At 41.0% G+C, this 20,888-nt stretch overlaps 2 protein-coding genes across 2 annotated transcripts in view; one reads left to right on the top strand and one right to left on the bottom strand.

Annotated features, from left to right (window-relative positions):
• SLC17A6 (solute carrier family 17 member 6) overlaps window positions 1–4,699 on the bottom strand; it is a gene marked incomplete at both ends in the record, with an annotated part of 68,341 nt that extends 63,642 nt beyond the window's left edge. The window contains 2 exons of the mRNA XM_081315407.1: window positions 1,074–1,326; window positions 4,614–4,699. Coding sequence (XP_081171533.1) covers window positions 1,074–1,326; window positions 4,614–4,699 — 339 coding nt within the window. The remainder of the gene's footprint in view (window positions 1–1,073; window positions 1,327–4,613) is intronic.
• LOC308668492 (uncharacterized protein) overlaps window positions 1–20,888 on the top strand; it is a gene marked incomplete at its 3' end in the record, with an annotated part of 620,085 nt that overhangs the window by 414,210 nt on the left and 184,987 nt on the right. The window lies entirely within an intron of this gene.

Here is a 20,888-nt window from a genome sequence, read left to right as displayed (position 1 = left end):
AATTATAATAAACCCGGGTAGAAGTACCATTTTGATCCCTGGAACTTCAATCAACACCCGTGAATGGGGGAAGAAGTTGAAGTCTCCTTTTAGGGGCAGACTGAGGGTCTCCTTTGGATCGCGTTGGACTCCTGATGGCTTCATGGACCCGGCCATGCAGTTTGAATGGCAACAGCAGAGTCGCGGTTTGTTATTTCCTTCTTCCAGATGGTTCGGTTGCCTTTGGTAATCTAGCCTATAGTCCTGGGATTTCCTGATCTCTCCCCCCTCCTCTCGCTAACCACGTGCTATTCCAGGTAGTCTTTTTTCAGTAGGGTGCAAGGTTGGGAAAATGGATCGCTATCCTTGAAGAAGAGAAAGGGTGGAACGCCTTTGCACTGTTGCCACGAGGTCAACAGAAGCCTAGCTGAGTTCGAAAGTGTTTTCACTTTTTTAAAGCATTTTATTTTGGTCTTCTGCAGTAGAATTTGGAGGTTTAGTTGAGGGTCAGTGAGCGAAGACGGGTGTCTCAACAGCTACGTAAGATTGGGGTGATCTGGGCTGAAACCCAAACAGTCTCCTGGGAGGCTTTGCGAAAATAATAGGGGAATAGGGGAATAGGGAGCTTCTTGAGAGGAGAAAGAAGGGTGAGGTGATGAAAAGTGGGATGTGTTTATTTAATTCGGACCAGAGACCAGGCTGTCATTAACAGGAACAACAACAACAACAACAAAAGACAACCAATGTGAGGAAAACTCACTCACTGCTATGGGAAAAGGCAGAGGGGAAAAAAGGGGGTGGAAGTAAAAAAGCAAGAAAGGTGAAGAGGGAACTCCGAAAGCAGCCTCGTTTGACCTCTACTTTGTAATGCTTTGCATTTTGTTCTAAAGACCCGCCTCTTTTCCTCCAACATGGGAATAATTCAAACCGCAACCTAAAGGGCGATATGGAGAGCCTTGGCTTCCCAACCTGGATGTCGGGAAAGGCATTCGGAAATCATTCCCCGGCTATCTGTGCGCAGCGGAGGAGGAGGAGGAGGAGGAGGAGGAGGAGGAGGAGGAGGAGGAGGAGGAATCTTCCTGGAACTCGCTCACCTCTTTGATGATTTTCCCATCTCGGTGGATGGTGCTGTTGTTGACCATGTCCACGATGGCTACTCCAAGGTTACAGCGGATTCCAAAGGAAATGCAGAAACCCAGTCCGCTCATGATGGCGATGATATATCGCCGAGGTAACCCGAAGCAGGTGCAGTCGCACAAAGGTGCTTTCTTCCCGGGCACGTCCAAGGGTTTGCCATCTTCCGTCAACTCGATATTGTCCTCGGGCCTCTGCTTTTTCTCTAGGGTTCTGTCAAATCAAAGAAGAGAGCTCAGTCAAGGGATCTACTTGCTTGCTTGGGATGGGGGTGGGGGTGGGGGTGGAGGGAGGGCTTGTAATACTCTCTTTGAATCGTGAGTGTGGATATGTTGCCCCGGAAAGAGTGATGTGATGTGATTTGGACTTAGAGCTTGATGCAAAACAAAATATTCCTGATAACTATTGGTAGGTTAAAAATAATAATAAATAAATAAAAAGGGCTCCCAAACATGTACAAAGAGTATTTTCCTACTTGATGTATGAACAATCAGTCCTTACATCCCAGAAATGTATGAGGTGGGATTAAAATAAATCCAATTTTTTTTGTCCTACTTCTTGAAGGGCATGGGAGTGGATGAGATGAAAATATTAACTCTGGCTAAGATTTCCCAAATAATTGGTAGTATTTCCAAGGGAGAAATTAAGAGTCTTAGAGGAGCAGGACAGCCACTTTCCCCCTCCTCAAAAGACAGGCTAACTGGATAGTTTTCCCATCAGATTAAGAAGTCCGGAATCAGACCCAACTGTATATGCTTCAGAGAAAACCAGTCAAATGGCCTTTTAAAAAATTAATTTTAATTTACTATTTCACACCTGTCAAATTTTTAGGGGAGGTGCTAAGACGCAACTCCTTCCACAGCTACGGAGGTGCTCTTTGTTGGCAAGCTCCATGGGGACTTGGTCTTCTAGCTTTAATCATTCTATAAATAGCAAGGCAAACATGAAGGGGAAGCATGCAAGTCTAGGTATTCCCAGTGGGGAATCTTACTAGTGAGGGAGCTAATCTACACAATTGGCAGGTGTGTGGTAGTCTTTCAGAGCTCAAAATGGCTGTCTGCCACTTTTCCATTGGAGAAAACCTTGCATCCAGGCATTTCCTGCAAATTAGTCTGTCTGCCCTTAGAATAAGATAGAAAGCTATCCTATCTATTAATAAGAAAAGCTTCATCCCATGATGAGTCTACTTGCCACCAAGCCCATTTGAGTTGAATGAGACTTCCTCCAGGTGAGGGTGTATTGATAGGATTGCACCTTTAAGCAGGTTTGATTTTTGTCTTCCCTCCATATTACAGCTAAAATAAAAATAAATTGATGCTTTTAAATTTCTCTGGCTTTGACAAGCAAAGTTTACTACACTGTGTGCATGGCAAAGACCCAAACATACAGACAACACCTCTTTGAGTCACGTGCCTTTTAAATTTTTGTTATCTTTCCATCAACGGAAAACAATACCCTTTCAAGAAGAGAAAAACCATGGATATTAGATGGAAGCATTTCTCCCGACCCTTCTTTTGTTTTGTGCAACTGACCTCCTATGGCTGACATCAGTGTATTTTAATAATTCAGAATATGAGAGTAACAACAATTCCTGGGAGAATTAGGATACTGAAGATGGAGTTACCGTGGACAGAGCAGAAGTTGTGAGTTTTTCTTTACAGCTTTTCTCTCAGCTAAGATTCACAGTCCAATAGTTAGCACAAAACTCTCCCCATCCTGAATCTATGATAAACATCAAATTTCATGAAGTGTTCTGCTCTGGATTACAGTAGCAGAACACAATAATCAAATAATCCATTCTAACTTATCCTGGTAAGCACAAACGTCGGGCAATATTCAGTTTCTGAATTGTCTTCCCCTGCCCTCCTCATGGCAAATAAAACCTTTCCCAGTTGAGTTTTGTGGGAGAGAAAAAAATCTGTTTAAAAAAAGATTATTAGAATTAAGGGAAGAAAGAACCTCCTTTTCCAAGGACCAATAGTTTCTATTCCAAATATGAGATTAAATATCCCAGCATAGTTTCATATGATTGATTGCTGGATAATCAGAAAGGTAGTATATAAATTTCAAAAAAACTGTTATGTTTGTGTGGGTGTGTCATTTAAAAAATGTGTAAATATACAGTTCATACATGTTAAAGATGACAGCAGAATATTACAATTGAATAATAATAATATTAGTAAATCTTATTCTTCGTTTGTTATTTAAAGCAACTTAAATGATTTGTGACCTATGTGGTGTAAACCCTCCTTCCTTCTTGGACCAATAGTAGATTCAACTCCCACACAGAATTTGTAACATGCCTCCTAGATATTTATACCATTGAAACTCTGGATAGACAATAGGAATATTTTCAGTGTTGTAACAAGGGTTAGAATTGCCGCAATGGAAGCTTTGTTGATTAAATACTACAGCTGACCTTTCCCTGCAGGTCTACCCCGCCATTTTGACCATAGAGAAGTTTTTTTAAAGATATTTTGCTCTGTAAAAATTTAAGATCATAATAAGGTAGATTCACACATAACTATATTTCATAGCTATAGGAAGTTATGTTGAAATTACATTCATTTGTTTAATAATCATAGATATCATTAATTGTGCTACAAAGGATTGGCCTCGCCTGCAGATAGATTTACATCTATGCATCATTATTTTCCATTATTTTCCATATATATATATATCATATATCATATATATATGATTTTCCATATATATATAAATCATATATCATATATATATATGATTTCTCAAAAAAAGAATAAACAGATGTTTGAAGTGATTTTTTTTCTAGTCTCTCTTTTGAGGGTGTTTAAATCAACTACAGAAAAAGCATTCATTTATCAATTATCTCCACATTTTTTCTCATATAAAAAGATCATTCATGGGGGACTCAGCAGTGCAGATCAAAGCTCTTATTTATTCATCCTTTTTGGGGGAAGTGGAAAAGAAAAGATGGGGGAAAGGATTTCTTATTAGTGCTTAGTTGTGTTCTTTTTCAGTCAAAGGTATTTTCCGTTTCAAAGCATAAATTACCCCTCCCCCATATACATTTGTCTGAATAACAATCTGACATCTCAGAATTGAATTACCTGATTTTTCAAAATTGGGGTTCTAAGGACACATCTCTTACTGAAACCAAATTTGTCCTCTTACAAACAAGTTTGTTTAGAAGAAGGTATTACATATTTAAATCTAATATCCAAAACATCCTTCCTCCCTTCCTCCCTCTTCCTTCCTTCCTTCCTTCCTTCCTTCCTTCCTTCCTTCCTTCCTTCCTTCCTTCCTTCCTTCCTTCCTTCCTTCCTTCCTTCTTCTGAATTTAGAGTCCTTGTTAACAATATCCAAGCAGCACAATGAAAGTAAACACATAGCTTTAGCTATAGATCATAAATACAATAATTATCCTCTATCATATGAAGTGTAAATAAGAATCTCACTATGGAAGCATCATGTTATTCTCATTGATTCAGAAAACACAAAAATATATTTTTTTTTCTTACCTATAGATCTGACCGAGTGATTTCCCAGCAAGATTTTTCAGTTTCTCCTTCCCAGGATTCAGAATCCTTTGTTTTACCGACTCCATTCCTGTAAAGATTTCAAGTGTCTTTCACCAGGTTAACAAGGATGCTTTACAAGCCTTGAAGATGGATCATATTGGTTCCATTTCAAACTTTTTTCCATAAAATAATGTTGTTCATCCAGATAAAAGGGCGAGTCAAAATCTTCCTGTGTGTGTGTGTGTATGTGTGAATGTGTGTAAGAGAAAGTGTATCTGTGAGAGAGGAGAGAGACACTGTAGATGTAGATCTGTGGGTGAGGCAGAAAGAAACAGCCAGAAAAAAAAGAGATGATTGAGTGTCTACCTGAAGCCCATGGGTTTCTTAAAAGAACAGAAGTTGTGAGACTGAACTAAAAAGTCCTCTTAGAGATGAAAAATCCATTAGCAAAATGACAAGCAAAATCATTGGTATTTCGAAGGAGACTTGATTGAAAGTCTAATGTAAATATAATCCTGATCTGGTGTGGATTATTTTGCTGTGGTTGTGTATATAGAGGTAGAGAGTCGTCAAAGACAATAAATCCCATATGCATAGAATCCTTACCAGTGCTCACACCAGTTTGGGTGAATCCCTGATAACTGTGCTACATACTCTGGTACAGAGGCAGCACTAGCATTTCATTATTTGTGTGCCAATACATCAGCTACTTCATCCAGGGCTGGAAAGAGTAAATTAAAGTAAATGTGGGAGGATCGCACCTAGCACAAATGGGTGACTCTCCACTGCACCTCCTCTTCAATGTTCCCCCCTGCCCCCCAGAGGTTTCAGCACCATCAACAGCACCGTGTCAGTACAGTGTCCTCTAGATTGTTTTCAGCACCACGGAGAGAGCAATCGGAAGCTTTCCTCCACCATCGACGTTCTAGGGGAATTGGGCGGACTCATTACAGTGAAGTCAATGAAGAGTGGGTGCCATGGAAACCAAAAGGAGCCAGTCAAGATTCGCCCTCTCCAGGTTTTCCAAGAGCAACACACTTTGCAAAGAAAATAGGGGTATACTGACAATTAATTTTAGGATTTCCATGTCTGACTCCATTTTTTTTTGACGCATAGACTGACCCAGTTGCGCAGTGCAAACACCATCTAGCATTCCCATAGCTTTTGCTGCAGTAAAACAAAACTGACAGAGCACTTCTTGCCAAGAGAATATGCCCTTTTAGGTTATGAAGCTGGACATCTAGGCAAACAAATCAGCAAATCAACTAAAGCTTTACAAATAGGGCTGCATATAATTTCTTTGTATAACAGGAAAATGTCACAATATAGACCTTATATTATACAAAAAGATGTTAAATGATATCTGCTTATTGCTGGAGATACAGAGTTGACAGCCAGATCTATTCCAGAGGGTTAGGAGAGGAATATAATCTGGGGAAGCTTTAAAGAGAATGGTGGTGTGTCAGACAGAAAATAAAAGCTTACATTTTATTAATGCAGTTTGCCTGGCAAACACATGGAGTACAATCTAAAAATTATGAAATGTGAAACCTATTTCTTTTATCTCATAGCTGATCAGCTTGAATAGCATGCAGGTTTATATAAAGCATCTTCCACTCTTATCTTCAAATTTGTTTTCTTTTATTCAAATATAAGTTGACACTCCTCTTCATTTGTTGAATTCAAATATAGGTAGAATAAAAATCTACTCAAAGTGATGGTTATACTCCTGAAGGCTCAACCTTATTTCTTATTCATGCAACAATGGTTTTCTCTAATGTTTTCTTATAACAGTGATATTATAACATTGGGATTAGGCCTATCAGTTTGAAAATACAATTGGTATTTCTTTTTTCTGTGACAGAAAGATTTTACTAAAGATGCCCTCTGGTGGAAGGACAATGATGTTTGGCAACATTCTCTCTCATTAATTTACAATGATGCCATTGATTCTGACAATTTTGCCCCGTCTTTCTAAAATGGCATAGACAATTACATTGAAATGGGAACTGTTTAATTAAAAACAGTGGGAAAAGCTTTAAAGTTTTACACATTATAGTTTCCAAGCAAGTGATTTGTTTAATCTGAGTTATTATCAGATGTTTGCTGCTTTCGATATTTCCTTAATTTGTATTTCCATCTCCCTTACTTAATTTGTCCTAAAGTGCCTGAATTTGGGGCCCTTTTCTCAAACCTGTAAACAAACAAATCTCCGAATACACTAATGTTTATCATCTGTGCACTGCTGGCACCTTAAGCCAGCCCTATTTTGTCAGCAGGACTCCCAGATGCTCCTCATTCTTCCTCTTTCCACATATTATAGGCTTGCACCATTACCTCTTCGTCCTCCTTCTCCTTGGCTGGCCTGCAGAACTGCCTGCCACTTTGTTGTGGGAAGGGAAACAAGGGAACCATGGACCACAAGAAAAAGTGCACCTCCATTCTGCCATGTTCCCAAAGGGCCCCTCTCTCTCCAGGGAGAAAGAGAACTCAAATGTTGACTGCTGGCATCCTCTGTCTAGCCTAGAGGTAGGCAACCTTGGCTCTTTTATGACTCATGGACTTCAACTCCCAGAATTCCTGAGCCAGCTGTGCTGAGGGGAAAAGGAGAGGTTTCCAAGCTGAGCCATGCTGGCTCAGGAATTCTGGGAGTTGAAGTCCACAAGTCATAAAAGAGCCAAGGTTGCCTACCCCTGGTCTAGCCAATCTTATTTCACCAGCAGTCATCCAAGTTGCTCCCTCATGTGAAAAATGAAATGGGCTGGGCAAGGACTCAATTACAGTGGCTGTTGTATTTAACTGATATCAAAGAGATCCAATTTCATCTATAGCCACAGCTGCTCACTTGGTAACTTTCAGCTCAGCGTACCTCACAGGGTTATGAAGAAATATTGGAAGCTGGACTAGTATGTATATGTCTTGAATTCCTGAACAAAGATGTACAGATATGTGTGCATGTTTATGTGCCAGAAAAGGGCAATAAAAATATCAAGACTTTTCTTTGTACACTTAAAGTTGTTGCTTCTCTAAGAGTCACATGTTGAGTAAATTCCTTGTTGCTGGGTGAGGGAGGAGCAAAGGATCGTGGGACTGACGATCAGACAGTTGAAAATTAAGATCATATGAAGGAGCAGCAGCAGCTCAACAGAATCAGTAGCACTGAAGTAACTACAATTCCCCAAATTTCATTTCCTTGGGAGTTATGGGCACTGGACTTTGGACACTTTCTGTAAGAAGCCCATTTGAGGTACCTTAATTTCTAAAATTGAATTAATTTAGTTGATTAACTATTCATACAGTCCTCCTATATATTTTATATCCTAGAATATTCTCTCTAAACCCTCTTTTATTATTTATTTATAACAAACGTTTAGGATGTTGTTTTGCAAGTTACTATAAACAAACAGATGCTCCTTATTCATTGGGAGGGGAAGAGGAGAAGATAACAGATATCACTGAGAGACATCATCTGCACATCTTTGATTCTAGTCATTCATAATGTAATAATAAAAATCATTTGTTTCTAGAGGACTAGGGTTGCTTGTACTGCTAGTGTGCCTGCCCTTGTGTCAACAACACTCTGATTCTGACTGCAGAAGCAATGATGCAAAATCCCCTTCATGATAAGAATATCTAATGAGTTCTCAGACATCGTGATTCTAGATTTTGCTTAATCCATGGACTCTTTTCAGAAAGGAGAAGGAGAGTGTGTGAGAGAGAGATTCCAGAGAATAACATCCATTGAATGTGGTTGTTCCTATTTCTGAATAGGACAGTTTGAGAAGGAATTTTCCCTTATGTTAATTATGTAAGCTACTATTTTTGCTGACTCATTGTTCCAAATAGCCCTGTCCCTGTACTTCTAGCAAAAGTCCATTTTTAAAGTAGTAGTAGTAATAGTAGTAGTAGTAGTAGTAGTAGTAACAACAATAACAACACCAACAATAACAACAGTAATAAAGTTGGAAGGGACCTTGGAGGTCATCTAGTCCAACCCCCTGCTCAGGCAGGAAATCCTATACCATTTCAGACAAATGGCTGTCCGGTCTCTTCTTAAAAACTTCCAGTTTGGGAACATTCACAGCTTCTGGAGGCAGGTTGTTCCACTGGTTAATTATTCTAACTGTCAGGAAGTTTCTCCTTAGTTCTAGGTTGCTTCTCTCCTTGACTAGTTTCCATCCGTTGCTTCCTGTCCTGCCTTTGTGCGCTTTGGAGGATAGCTTGACTCCCTCTTCTTTGCGGCAGCCCCTGAGATATTGGAACACTGCTATCATGTTTCCCCCCTTGTCCTTCTCTTCACACACTTCATACACTTCTCTTCATAGTCTCTAGTGTATGGGGTAGTTTTTGTTTATTTATTTATATATACATAATAATTCAAAAAGCCTCATTTATTCTATGACAGGTTTCATGGTAAAGAATAGGAATATCAGATATGTAGTCAATTGCATAGAAAATGCAATGCCAGGCTCAATTTCTGGAAAGGCAAGTCTTCACAAGGACAAATACTTTGATTAATGGAGCCAACGATACACCTCATTTCCTTCTTTAGGATTTTGTTTTAATGATCTGATCACCAAGACTTGTAATCCAGTAATTTCTCTGTGTGCTGCTGAGTTGTGGAAGAAGTTGGAAGTTTCCTTTTCACTAGCCTTTTCAAGAAGCCATGCCACTTCTATTCAGAAATGCAGCTTATCATCCATACAAAGAATTCTTTGTCCCTTCACCACTAAAAAAAATAATAAAGATTATGCTAAATAGTGCTCATGCTGCAGGACTAATTTATTTTTATAGCCTGCTCATGAGTCTTGTTTACACATTCAACTAGAATGCAGAGACTGAAGAATTTTGAGATGTTAAAAATGTAAATGGGATTTGCTGAATAATTCTTATGAGTGGAGCACTAAGAAAAACAACCTTAATAATAAAGTGAAATATTTAAGACAGCTGCCTCCACCCAACAGTGAAGTTTTTGGTTGTGTTTCACAGAAGATACAACAGATTTTCCTAGATTCCAACATGGTAATTTTATTTATTTATTTATTTATTTGGTTTATATACCACCCTACTCCCAAAGGACTCAGGGCGGTTTACAAGGCAAAATTTAAAAACAATACAATATAAAATTAAAATTAAATTAAATTAAGTCTAGCCACAAAAAATTAAAATCACAATTTAAAAACATTAAACCCCTCAGTCCAGACCAGATAGCTCAAAGAGCCAGGTTTTTAGGTTCATTTTCAGTGAAGATCTTAGATCTCAATGAAGTCCTTTAACCAATTCAATTCAAATAGAACTGGGAGGGACCTTGGAGGTTTTCTAGTCCTCCTCCTCCTCCTCCTCCTCCTCCTCCTCCTCCTCCTCCTCCTCCTCCTCCTCCTCCTCCTCCTCCTCCACCTCCACCACCACCACCACCACCACCACCACCACCACCACCACCACCACATCCCCATCCCCCTCTCAAGCAGGAGACCCTATACCATTTCAGACAAGTGGCTATCCAGTCTCTTCTTATAAGCCTCCAGTGATGGAGCACCTGCAACTTCTGAAGGCAAGCCGTTCCACTGGCTAATTGTTCTCTTAATTGTTGGGAAATTTCCAGGTTGCTTCTCTCCTTGATTAGTTTCCATCCATTGTTTCTTGTCTTGCCTTCTGGTGCTTTGAAAATTAAGTTAACCCCCCTCTTCTTTTTGGCAGCCCCTCAAATGCTGTAATACTGCTATCATGTCACCCTGCTATCATGTCACTTCTTTTCTCTAGATTAGCCATACACAAATCCTGCAATGGTTTTTCATATGTTTTAGTCTCTAGGCCTTTAATCATCTTAGTTGTTCTTTTCTGCACTTTTTCTGAAGTCACATCTTTTTTGTAAAGTGGTAACCAAAACTGGCTGCAGTATTCCAGGTGTGGTCTTACTAAGGTTTTATAAAGCGGTATTAATACTTTGTGGGATTTTGATTCTATGCCTCTGTTTATACAACCATGCCCAAACAACAATGGATTTACAATTAAAACAACAATGAGTGTTGGATTTCATTTTTTTTAAAAAAAGATTAAGATAAAAAAAAGATAATTACCAGCTACCAAAAAAACATTTGCTGCTTCTGCTTTATCTTATTAGATCAAACTTGAAAATTTAAAATCCATATCCTCCATATACTTTGGAAAATATGCCTTTTCCACATCTCCAACTTTTATTTCATGGTGGTGTTGTTGTTGTAAGCTGCGAAGTCGTGTCCGACCCATCATGACCCCATGGACAACATTCCTACAGGCCTTCCTGTCCTCTACCATCTTCTGGAGTCCATTTAAGCTCATGCCTACTGCTTCAGTGACTCCATCCAGCCACCTCATTCTCTGTCGTCCCCTTCTTCTATTGCCCTCAATCTTTCCCAGCATTAGGCTCTTCTCCTAATGGAGATTTCATGGTGAGTCAGTGCTAAAGTGGGTCAGTGCTAAAGCACATATTTCTAGACAAAAGATTTCATATAGCCAAAGAAACAAAAATGAGTCACCATATAAAGGAACAAAAATGATGTTTTAAGAGGTTTGGATAGAGTTTGAAATTCAGTGATTATGTATGCTGCTTTCTTGCATAAACCTAATTGGTACTGTTTCCTCTGCTCTTCCCAAGGACAGTGTTTAAACATTGCATTGTTAAATGTAGTTAGAAGAGTGTTCTTGATTTTTTTAGGTCATCAGTAATGAATGTAGCAAGGTTTTGAATAACAGTGCAAAATACCAGGGTGCCAGAGATTTGCAAGCTTCTAGATAGGGCATAGCAAATTGAATGGCAAGAAGAGCTGAAGCACTAATTGCTTATTCAAGTGGCCCAATCGCTGATCAAACTACTATTAACTTGTTCAATCTATAACAGGGAATTTTTGAAGTCTGTGTGAGAGATTAAGACAAAGCACAAATCAAATATGAATCATGGATTGATAATTATCCAAATTTTGACAAGGAGCTTCATAGGAGGGAAAAGTAGAGAAAGAAGAAACAAAAGAATTTTTTTTCTCTTTCTTGAAATGTCTTCATATTGAGAATCCAGGTGTTTGAAGGAAAGCAACTGATCTTTTGCCTGATATCGTCAATCAACAGATAAATTTGTTCAGATTCCATAAGACATGGCATAGCAATATAGCTACTTTATGCTCATTTGTTAATTAGGATTGCCATTTGCACTTTTTTGATCGCATTATGTCCATAAGTAATAAACCATTGTCTTCACCTCAGCTGTCAGCAATTATATTCCAGCGACCAAATATTCCTCCTCATCACTTAGCTCCATGGTAACAACACATTTGTTGCCTAGAGTAGAAGTAGAGAAAGACTTGCTAGATATAGTGTAAAGCAGGCATGTCAAACTGCCAGCCCACGGGCCGGAAGTGTCACACCAAAACCACACCCACCCCATTGCCGGCAATGGGGGGAAAGTTGCAATATGACATGCAATGTCATGTGATGTCACAGGTTTGACATGCCTGGTGTAAAGGATGTTTCAAGGCCAAATGCTGTAGGTTGTGACAATATCTGGAACTTCCTCACCCTCAAAATGATCCAAAAAGCCAGTTTCTTTCCTGCATGTATTACATGTATACAGTCATTATCACTCCAGCTTTTGGGGGTTGGAAAATAATAGAATAGAATAGAATAGAATAGAATAGAATAGAATAGAATAGAATAGAATAGAATAGAATAGAATAGAATAGAATAGAATAGAATAGAATAGAATAGAATAGACCTTGGAGGCCTTCTAGTCCAGCCCCCTGCTCAAGCAGGAGAACCTATACCATTTCAGACAGGTGTTTGTCCAGTCTCTTCTTGAAAATTTCCAACTGGAGCTGGTTCTCCCTCTTTTCTTCTATTAGATAATTCTTAGAGGCTTGCTTGCTTTAAATAGGTTTGTGGATAAACTAGATCATCATTTGGGCACTCTGGGAGACACAATCAATTCATAGTCAGTTATGTGAGTGTCTAATGACCTTGCTTGTATAGTTGATTGATACTGATGATCACCTGTCATTAGGTTGGTATCTACTCTTAGAAGCTACATAGAAAGTTCTTCTCAAGATGATTTGTTCCCAATCTGGTTATTCAGGTCTTCCAGTCAGGCATTTATCACTGCTATACTTGTATCCATTCAACTTGCTGTTGGTTGTCTGCTTTCTTTCCAACTTTGCAAGTATTATAGAACCCTCAAGAGGCTTGTATGGTTAGATTGGATGAATTTCAATTTGTGACACCCAGGATGCAGACAACTTGCTTGAAGCATCATACACAGACATTTACATACATACAGTACATATAGTCTTGTGGGTTTTTACCTTACTTGTAACCTCTGGCTAGGAGATTATTATAAATACCTCAATTACCATCATTAATCTCTCTTGGGGAGAGGACACAAATATCTCCTTGTTTAAAGATATCTTTATTGGATCCCTCAATTGTGGGCAATTATAGATTATAGGCTAGTGTCTATCCTTTTGTGATTGTTGTATATTCAGAAATCCTTAGCTAAGACAATTAACCAGGAGCATTTATCACCTATGAAGTGTGCTGTCAGGCTTCCCTTGAGACATTTTGGAGTCTTCAAATCTTTATCCAGGATTAAATGTATTTTTCATTCTTCTTACTAAATAAGCAGCTACTGTAGGTTAAAACAGTCTAATATGGGGGGGAAAGAAACTTGAATAGTCACTAACATTTTCTCCATCAAAACTTTTAAATTTAATTGATTAGGTTTGTTTGACCCATACACTAGTAAATTAGCAGTACCTGACTTTCTCACTTTGGATAGCTAAAATGGCTTCAGCATCAATTCTTATTTTATGCTCCATTATATTATTTATTTAATAGTTTGTATTCTGGATCAAACTGCTGTATTGTGATTGATCCCTTTGTTAAGACCCCTGTGCTAGTCTATATAAGCACGTGTTATCACTATTAACAATTCTTTCCAGATAGCAGAACTCATGAAATACCTTGATCATCCAGGAATACCTTTATTTGCATGCAGATGAGATTACAGTAGACAAGGTGTAAACAGATGATGTATGGACAATATTCCAAGGTCAGAAGACGGTAATTACTCAGTGTCTGCACGTGTGTCTGCCAGTTATGAAGGAGCACATGTGTGTCTCCCAGTTATGGAGGAAGACAGCCTCCAGGGAGCAAGAAGGAGGAAGTCCATCCCAGAAAAGGGGAGGGAAGAGGAAATACATCATAGGGAGGAGGGGGTCTGGCTGCCCACATAGTAATTTCCCCAAAACAGCCACATGGTGGCAGCACACTCCCCGTCTGGTATTTCATAATACCACCATATAAAACCATATAACGGTAGTTATTTGTAGTTTGCTTGTTGTCATAAACACCTGAGATATATAAGAGATAACCTGAGATATATAAAACATAAAAACCTGAGAGATATAAGAAATAACCTGAGATATATAAGACATAAAAACCTGAGAGATATAAGAAATAAACATGCATACATATTGCAATAATAGGAACTGCCATTACAGGCTGCAAATAATCTAGATTAAAGTTCAAATAACTTTTCTTCTTGGAGTCAGGATCCAACCAGGAAAGGCAACAAGTTCAGTCTTCAAGAGGCAAAAGCAGGACAAGTTCGGTGATGGGTCTGATGAAGGTTTTTATGGTGCCTTGCTTTGCGACCTTTACCTCCACTTTACGTACCTTCCCATCAGTGCTAAGAATGGCCATTTCGATGAGTCCCATGGGCCACTCAATTCTTTGAACTTGTTGGTCCTTGAACAGAACAAGGTCTCTGACTTGAAGATTGGGGTGAAGATGAGACCTTTGTGACTGGAGCGTGAGTTTGTTGCTCCCTGCCATAATTTGAAGCAGGGTTGGATACAGGTGGTTGCTGTGGATTGCCTAGAAGTGGAACAGGATGCATAGCTGTATTGTGCTTGTCGCTATCACATTCTGTGTACTTGACAAAGGCTTTACAATTTTTAGCAAAATGGTCGTATGAGGCACAGCACCTGTAGCATATTCCAAGTTTTTGGAGAACCTCTTTCCGCTCTTGTATAGTCATTGCTCTAAGCTCATGACATTTTCTAAGAGGGTGAGGTTTTTTGTGAATAGGACACTGACGATTAGGATCTTCATCCCCACCACCTGAATCACTCCATTGAAGAGGAGATGACACAGGAGGTGAGATATCCATTTTTCTTGTAGACACAGCACATGAGTCTCTGTGTTGAGCTGCGGTGTTAACATACCTTGGCGATGATAATGAAGCAGGCACACTGGATTGAGGGTATTTGAAGCTGGGATCATGTCTTGTCCAGGTGTGTCTGCCGATGAACCTTGATGATGATGATGGAGCAGACACATTGGATTCACGGTAGTTGAAGCTGGGGTCATTTCTCGTCCAGGCGTGGTGGCTGATGAACCCGCAAAAATATGAGAATGGGGGGGAAGGAAACATTATGGCATAGTTTGTAGTCTGAGCCGTGCCGTGTCCAGTCCACCTGCAGGCCGTATGGCAGTTTGGACACCACTGGATTGACACCGTGGGAGGAATCCAGGTAGGTCAGACCAGTTAGACGTGGGTCTGTTTTTGCCAATTCTATTTCCATGAGGAGATCACTTAGTTTTTGAAGCTTGTAATTGTCTTTGTCGCCTATCTTCGGAAAGTTTTGTAGTCTTTCGAATAAGGCATTCTCTAATGCTTCTGGGCTTCTGTAGGTTTGTTCAAGTCTTGCCCATGCAGCAGTAAGACCTGTGTCTGGGGAGTCAACATGTACTATTCTCAGTCCTTGAACACGATCTGCGGGTCCTGGGCCCAGCCACTTTATGAGTAGATCAAGTTCCTCTCTGGTGTTGAAGTTGAGATCAGCAATAGCAGCTTTGAAGGTTGCTTTCCAGGATCTGTAGGTCTCTGGACGGTCATTAAACTTTGAGAGGCTAGAGTTGAGAAGCTCTCGGCGAATCATGTAATTGGCATGGTCAGAACGATCTGACCCCTCACTCCTTGATGGCAAAGAAACTTGTGGGGCCCCTTGGGTGTGAAGGTTCTCTGGTGAATAAGGGTGAGGTGTACTAGGATAGAATGATGTTGCAAGAGCATTCAGCTGTGGTGTAGTCCCTAAAGCTTGTGCTGGCTGTCGATTCAACTGTTGATTATTTCTGGAAGTTACGTTGTCATTGGTAAGAGGTGATGCAGTTTGAAGCGTTGGCGCACCTGTGTTGTGGCATGGAAGGGGTGTAGGCCTTTGCAGGCTTGGGATCTTTGTGCTGTTCATAGGAAGCACAGTTGACGCACCTGCGTTGTGGCGTGGAGGAGGGGTAGGCCTTTGCAGGCATGGGGCTTTTGTGCTGTTCATAGGAAGCACAGTTGACGCACCTGCGTTGTATTGTGGAGGAGGTGCAGACTTTTGCAGTTCTGGGGTCTCTGTGTGGTGAGTCAGGACAGCGTTGTTCGTAGGAAGTGCAGAAGATGGCTCTGCATCGTTGCAAACATTATGCCTTAGCATGTATTGACTGGTGCGTTCCATCGGATCTTCCACTTCTATTGAAATGGAACAATCTGGATCAGTGCCTTCCTGCATCGCCTGTTCATAGACCTTCAGCTTTGCTCGGGCAGCTGCTCGTTCCTTTTCTATTTGCAGAATTTTCATTAGGGTTACCACCTCTGCTTGATGAGCCTCCTCTTCTGCTTGGCGGGCCTTGCTCTGAGCTTCCATCTCTGCTTGGCGGGCCTTGCTCTGAGCTTCCATCTCTGCTTGGCGGGCCTTCTCCTCTGCTTGGCGGGCTTTGCTCTGAGCTTCTATTTCAGCTTCCCTTCTGGCAAAGGAAAGAAGCACGTTCTTTTCTTCTGCAATCGCACGGGCCTCTACTAGCTTGTCATGTATGGTTGAAGCCCTGGAGCAAGAGGATCTAGCAGAACGTACTGTGACTTTAGTTGATGTGGATCTATGTGATCTGGTCTCCTGCAGTTCAGCAATACAGATTTCTGCATTATTCTTTGCATCTTGCACTAGGAGATCTCTTTGCTAGTTTAGTTCATCAATGTTGGTCAGTTCTGCTGAGGAATCATCTACATTAAAAAAAGGTAAAGGTTCCCCTGCACATGCGTGCTAGTCGTTTCTGACTCTAGGGGCCGGTGCTCATCTCCGTTTCAAAGCCGAAGAGCCAGCGCTTGTCCGAGGACGTCTCCGTGGTCATGTGGCCGGCATGACTAGGCACCAAAGGCGCATGGAACACTGTTACCATCTACATTAGAGTCATTCAAAAAGCCTGTGTATTTTGCAGACACCTGCTGGTAACTTTCATATGCTGCAGATAGACGACCTATAGAGCCTTTTAATTCAACAGGATTATCCTTAAGGCTCAGCAAAACTGACATACAGTATTCAGTTCTGTTCCATAGTTCTGACAGATTACTGGAAAATTCATCTCTAGTTGCCTCATAATCTTCTCTGAGTTTCTGGGTTGGTTTTATTGTACACTTGGGTTTTACAGCAGGATCTTTGTACAAATCAGGGTTGTCTGGTCGAACCAGCTCTTCTGAATCAATGGGACACTCTGCCATGGCTAGGATAGGTACAGAAAACTTTCTAGGTATTTTTAACTAATTCGGTGAACTTTGCTCTTTGACCACCAGGGGATGCCTTCTGCGTGGTTAGAGACTTCAGGGAAGTTTACCCTTTGACCACTAAGGGGTGCCTTCTGCGTGGTTAGAGACTTCAGGGAAGTTCACCCTTTGACCACTAGGGGGCACTCTACATGTGCCTGGGGACAAGGCTTTTATTTGCTGAGCAGCCACCGGGGTGCTGCTTGCGTAAGTGGGTACTTCAACGAAGTTCACCCCTTGACCACTAGAGGTCACTGTTTGGAAGCAAGCCTGTTATTTGCAGATCAGCCACTGGGGAGTGTGCTGTTCTGCATGAGCAAATACAAGCCTGTTATTGTCCCTAGCCTTCACTTGGACATAAGGTCAGCCAAATTGTTTCTTCTTAGGACCACAAGTTGTAAGCCAGTCTGGAACTCTTAAGGAACTGCTTGTCTGTATTAAGAGTGTCAACCGTAGGCTGTAAACTGTGCCATTAACAAAGTTTAATTTGCTCCTTGTTTCTTTGTTTAGAGCTAGTGGGACTGGGTAGGATTGCCTTGCTTTAGGCCTTTAGTTGCTTGGTAACTTAACTGTAGGCTTGCTGAATAATCTCTTTTCTGGAGATTCAAAACATATATTTTAGGATTGTTAGCTAAATCACTTTTTTCATATAATGATTTCATGGCTTGTCATAAGTGTGAATCAATTCCTTGCTCTGTCTATACAAGCTTCACATGTTGCCTGCTTTAACATAAATCCAAGTTTGCTGTTTACTTTGCATTCCAAGGGTAGGGGCCTCTTTCACTGAGCAGTAAACCAAGGGCTTGGTTGCCAAGGCAATTAATTGTTTTATGGCCCTTTATTGCTGCCCTCAGTGGTAGTGTTAAACAAAGGGAGTTTAGCAAACTGACAAACTTTTTCTCCCCTTTATAGTAAAATTCAGCTCTGAACACAAATTGGATTTGCAACACAGGATTATCTGTGATCTTTCCAGTCAAATTTGGGAAAAGGCAGTTTTGGAGAAGACAGACAGGGAAATTTTGATCCTGCATTTGATTTCACAGAACTTAAAAGATTACAAACAAACAGTCTCTCTTTGCAATTAGGAACATTGTAGCATTCAAGGTAGATTTGAGCAGAAATTTATTTGCATTTCAAAGTCTCTCCAAATTACTGTAAGATGCTGAGTAAAAATTCACTGGCAAAGAGACAGTAAGATTTTAACAGGCCTTTTGGCTGGTCTCCTCAGGAAGATAGGAAGAGACAATTCACAGAAAATCAAATCTTAGAAGCATGGCTGTCTCTTGCAGAATCAGCTGGAGAATGGCGAATTAATCATCTCCTTTTTTATTGCAGGCAGGCAAGGAGTTCAAACTGTCTTTTCACTAAGCTTTCTTGCAGATAACATGCACATATATGTATTGCAGACAGAAGGAACTCAAATTACGTCTTCTGACTATTCTGGATCAAACTGCTGTATTGTGATTGATCCCTTTGTTAAGACCCCTGTGCTGGTCTTTCCAGATAGCAGAACTCATGAAATACCTTGATCATCCAGGAATACCTTTATTTGCATGCAGATGAGATTACAGCAGACAAGGTGTAAACAGATGATGTATGGACAATATTCCAAGGTCAGAAGACGGTAATTACGCACAGCGTCTGCACGTGTGTCTGCCAGTTATGAAGGAGCACATGTGTGTCTCCCAGTTATGGAGGAAGACAGCCTCCAGGGAGCAAGAAGGAGGAAGTCCATCCCAGAAAAGGGGAGGGAAGAGGAAATACATCATAGGGTAGGAGGGGGTCTGGCTGCCCACATAGTAATTTCCCCAAAACAGCCATGTGGCGGCAGCACAGTTTGTGCAATGTATTCCACAGAAATCTATGAGCAGGTCACCTGAGACCTTTTCCCTCAAACTGTAAAAAAAAATCTAGGTTGCACATCCTTTTTAATGCCTATTAACCAAGAGGGACGCGGTGGCTCAGTGGGTTAGGACGCTGAGCTTGTCGATCAGAAGGTCAGCAGTTTGGCGGGTCGAATCCCGAGTGCTGCGTAGCAGAGTGAGTGCCTGTTACTTGTCCCAGCTTCTGCCAACCTAGCAGTTCGAAAGCATGTAAAAATGCAAGTAGAAAAATAGGGACCACTCCGGTGGGAAGGTAACAGCGTTCCGTGTGCCTTTGGCGTCTAGTCATGCCGGCCACATGACCATGGAGACGTCCTCGGACAAGCGCTGGCTCTTCGGCTTTGAAACAGAGATGAGCACCGGCCCCTAGAGTCGGAAACGACTAGCATGCGTGTGCGGGGGAACCTTTACCTTTAACCTGAGGTTGGTAGGTAGGTATATGTTTGTTTGTATGTATATGATTGTTGTATATTTGTGAAAGCCACTGTCTGGATGAAACTCAAGAGCATCTGGAAGTACCTCAATAAGATGGCACCCGAAGATAAGCTGCTGAGAAAATGCCTGAGGTAGCAGCAGACATGGAAGTAAGATCAAGCAAGGGGAGTTCCATGGCAAGACAATGCCTGCATGGGATGTACCACTGTCAAAGAGGTGAAGTGGCTGACACTGGGAAATTCTACCAATTGCTGGAAAGAGCTGGACTAAAAGATAGCACTGAGGCACTGATCATAGCAGCACAAGAACAGGCACCAAGCACCGGATCCATAGAAGCAGGGGTCTACCACATTAGAGAGGACCTGAATGCAAATTGTGCAAAGAGCTCTCAAAGACAATCCAACACCTAGTGGCACGGTGTAAGATGCAGGCAGCAACAGCATACACTGAATGGTACAGCAAACTAGCACACATTGTGCACAGGAAATCTTTAGCTAACATCCGCACAATGCATGGGCTAGACCAGGGTTAGGCAACCTTGGCTCTTTTATGACTCATGGATGTCAACTTCCAGCATTCCTGAGTCAGCATTTCTGGGAGTTGAAGTCCATGAGTCATAAAAGAGCCAACGTTGCCTATCCCTGTACACTTTCCCAAGTCCAGATGGGAGATTCTACAGAAGATCATGGAGAATAAGAGGGCTTTCATCTTGTGGGACTTCAGATTCAGATAGTCAGGCAGGCTGGCCAATCAACCATTGTGATAGAAGACAAGGACCAGTGATATATGCAATGGTGCCAAGCGACAGCAACATCAGGAAGGAGTACAAGAAGCTGAAAAACTACCAGGGCCTGAAGGAAGAACTAGAGAGGATGCAGAAAGTAAAGACCAAAGTGATCCCAGTGGAGGTAAGAGCGGTCAGGACAGTAGCTCCTTGGGAAATTGGCTCCAGCAGATCCCAGAAACAACTTCAGAGCTCTCTGTCCAGAAGACTGGAGTGCTAGGAATAGCTAAGATAAAGGTCAGATTGAGGAAGACACATACTACCATAGGCGTGAAGGTTTTTGGGAGAGAGAGGGGGAGAGGGAGAGAAAGAGAAGAGACTTCAATGTACATATATGTATGTTTTTGGGCATTTATAAATGGAAATACATACATGCATACATACATACATATACATTTGGAAACTCTAAAAGGAATTGTATTGGTGATTCAGTCTCTTTGAATGATTTGAAATACTTCTTCCCAGGTTTTTTGTCTCCTGCCCATCTCCTCCAGCTTTTGTTTTGATGTCTATTCTTCCTTCAATTCCCCTCCAGCCCTCCCTGCAATATCTCCCAATTTACTTCT

The sequence above is a fragment of the Vipera berus genome, assembly GCF_964194415.1.
Source record: "Vipera berus genome assembly, chromosome: 1".
Classification (NCBI taxonomy): Eukaryota; Metazoa; Chordata; class Lepidosauria; order Squamata; family Viperidae; genus Vipera; species Vipera berus.
This window is presented reverse-complemented; position numbering and strand designations above follow the sequence as displayed.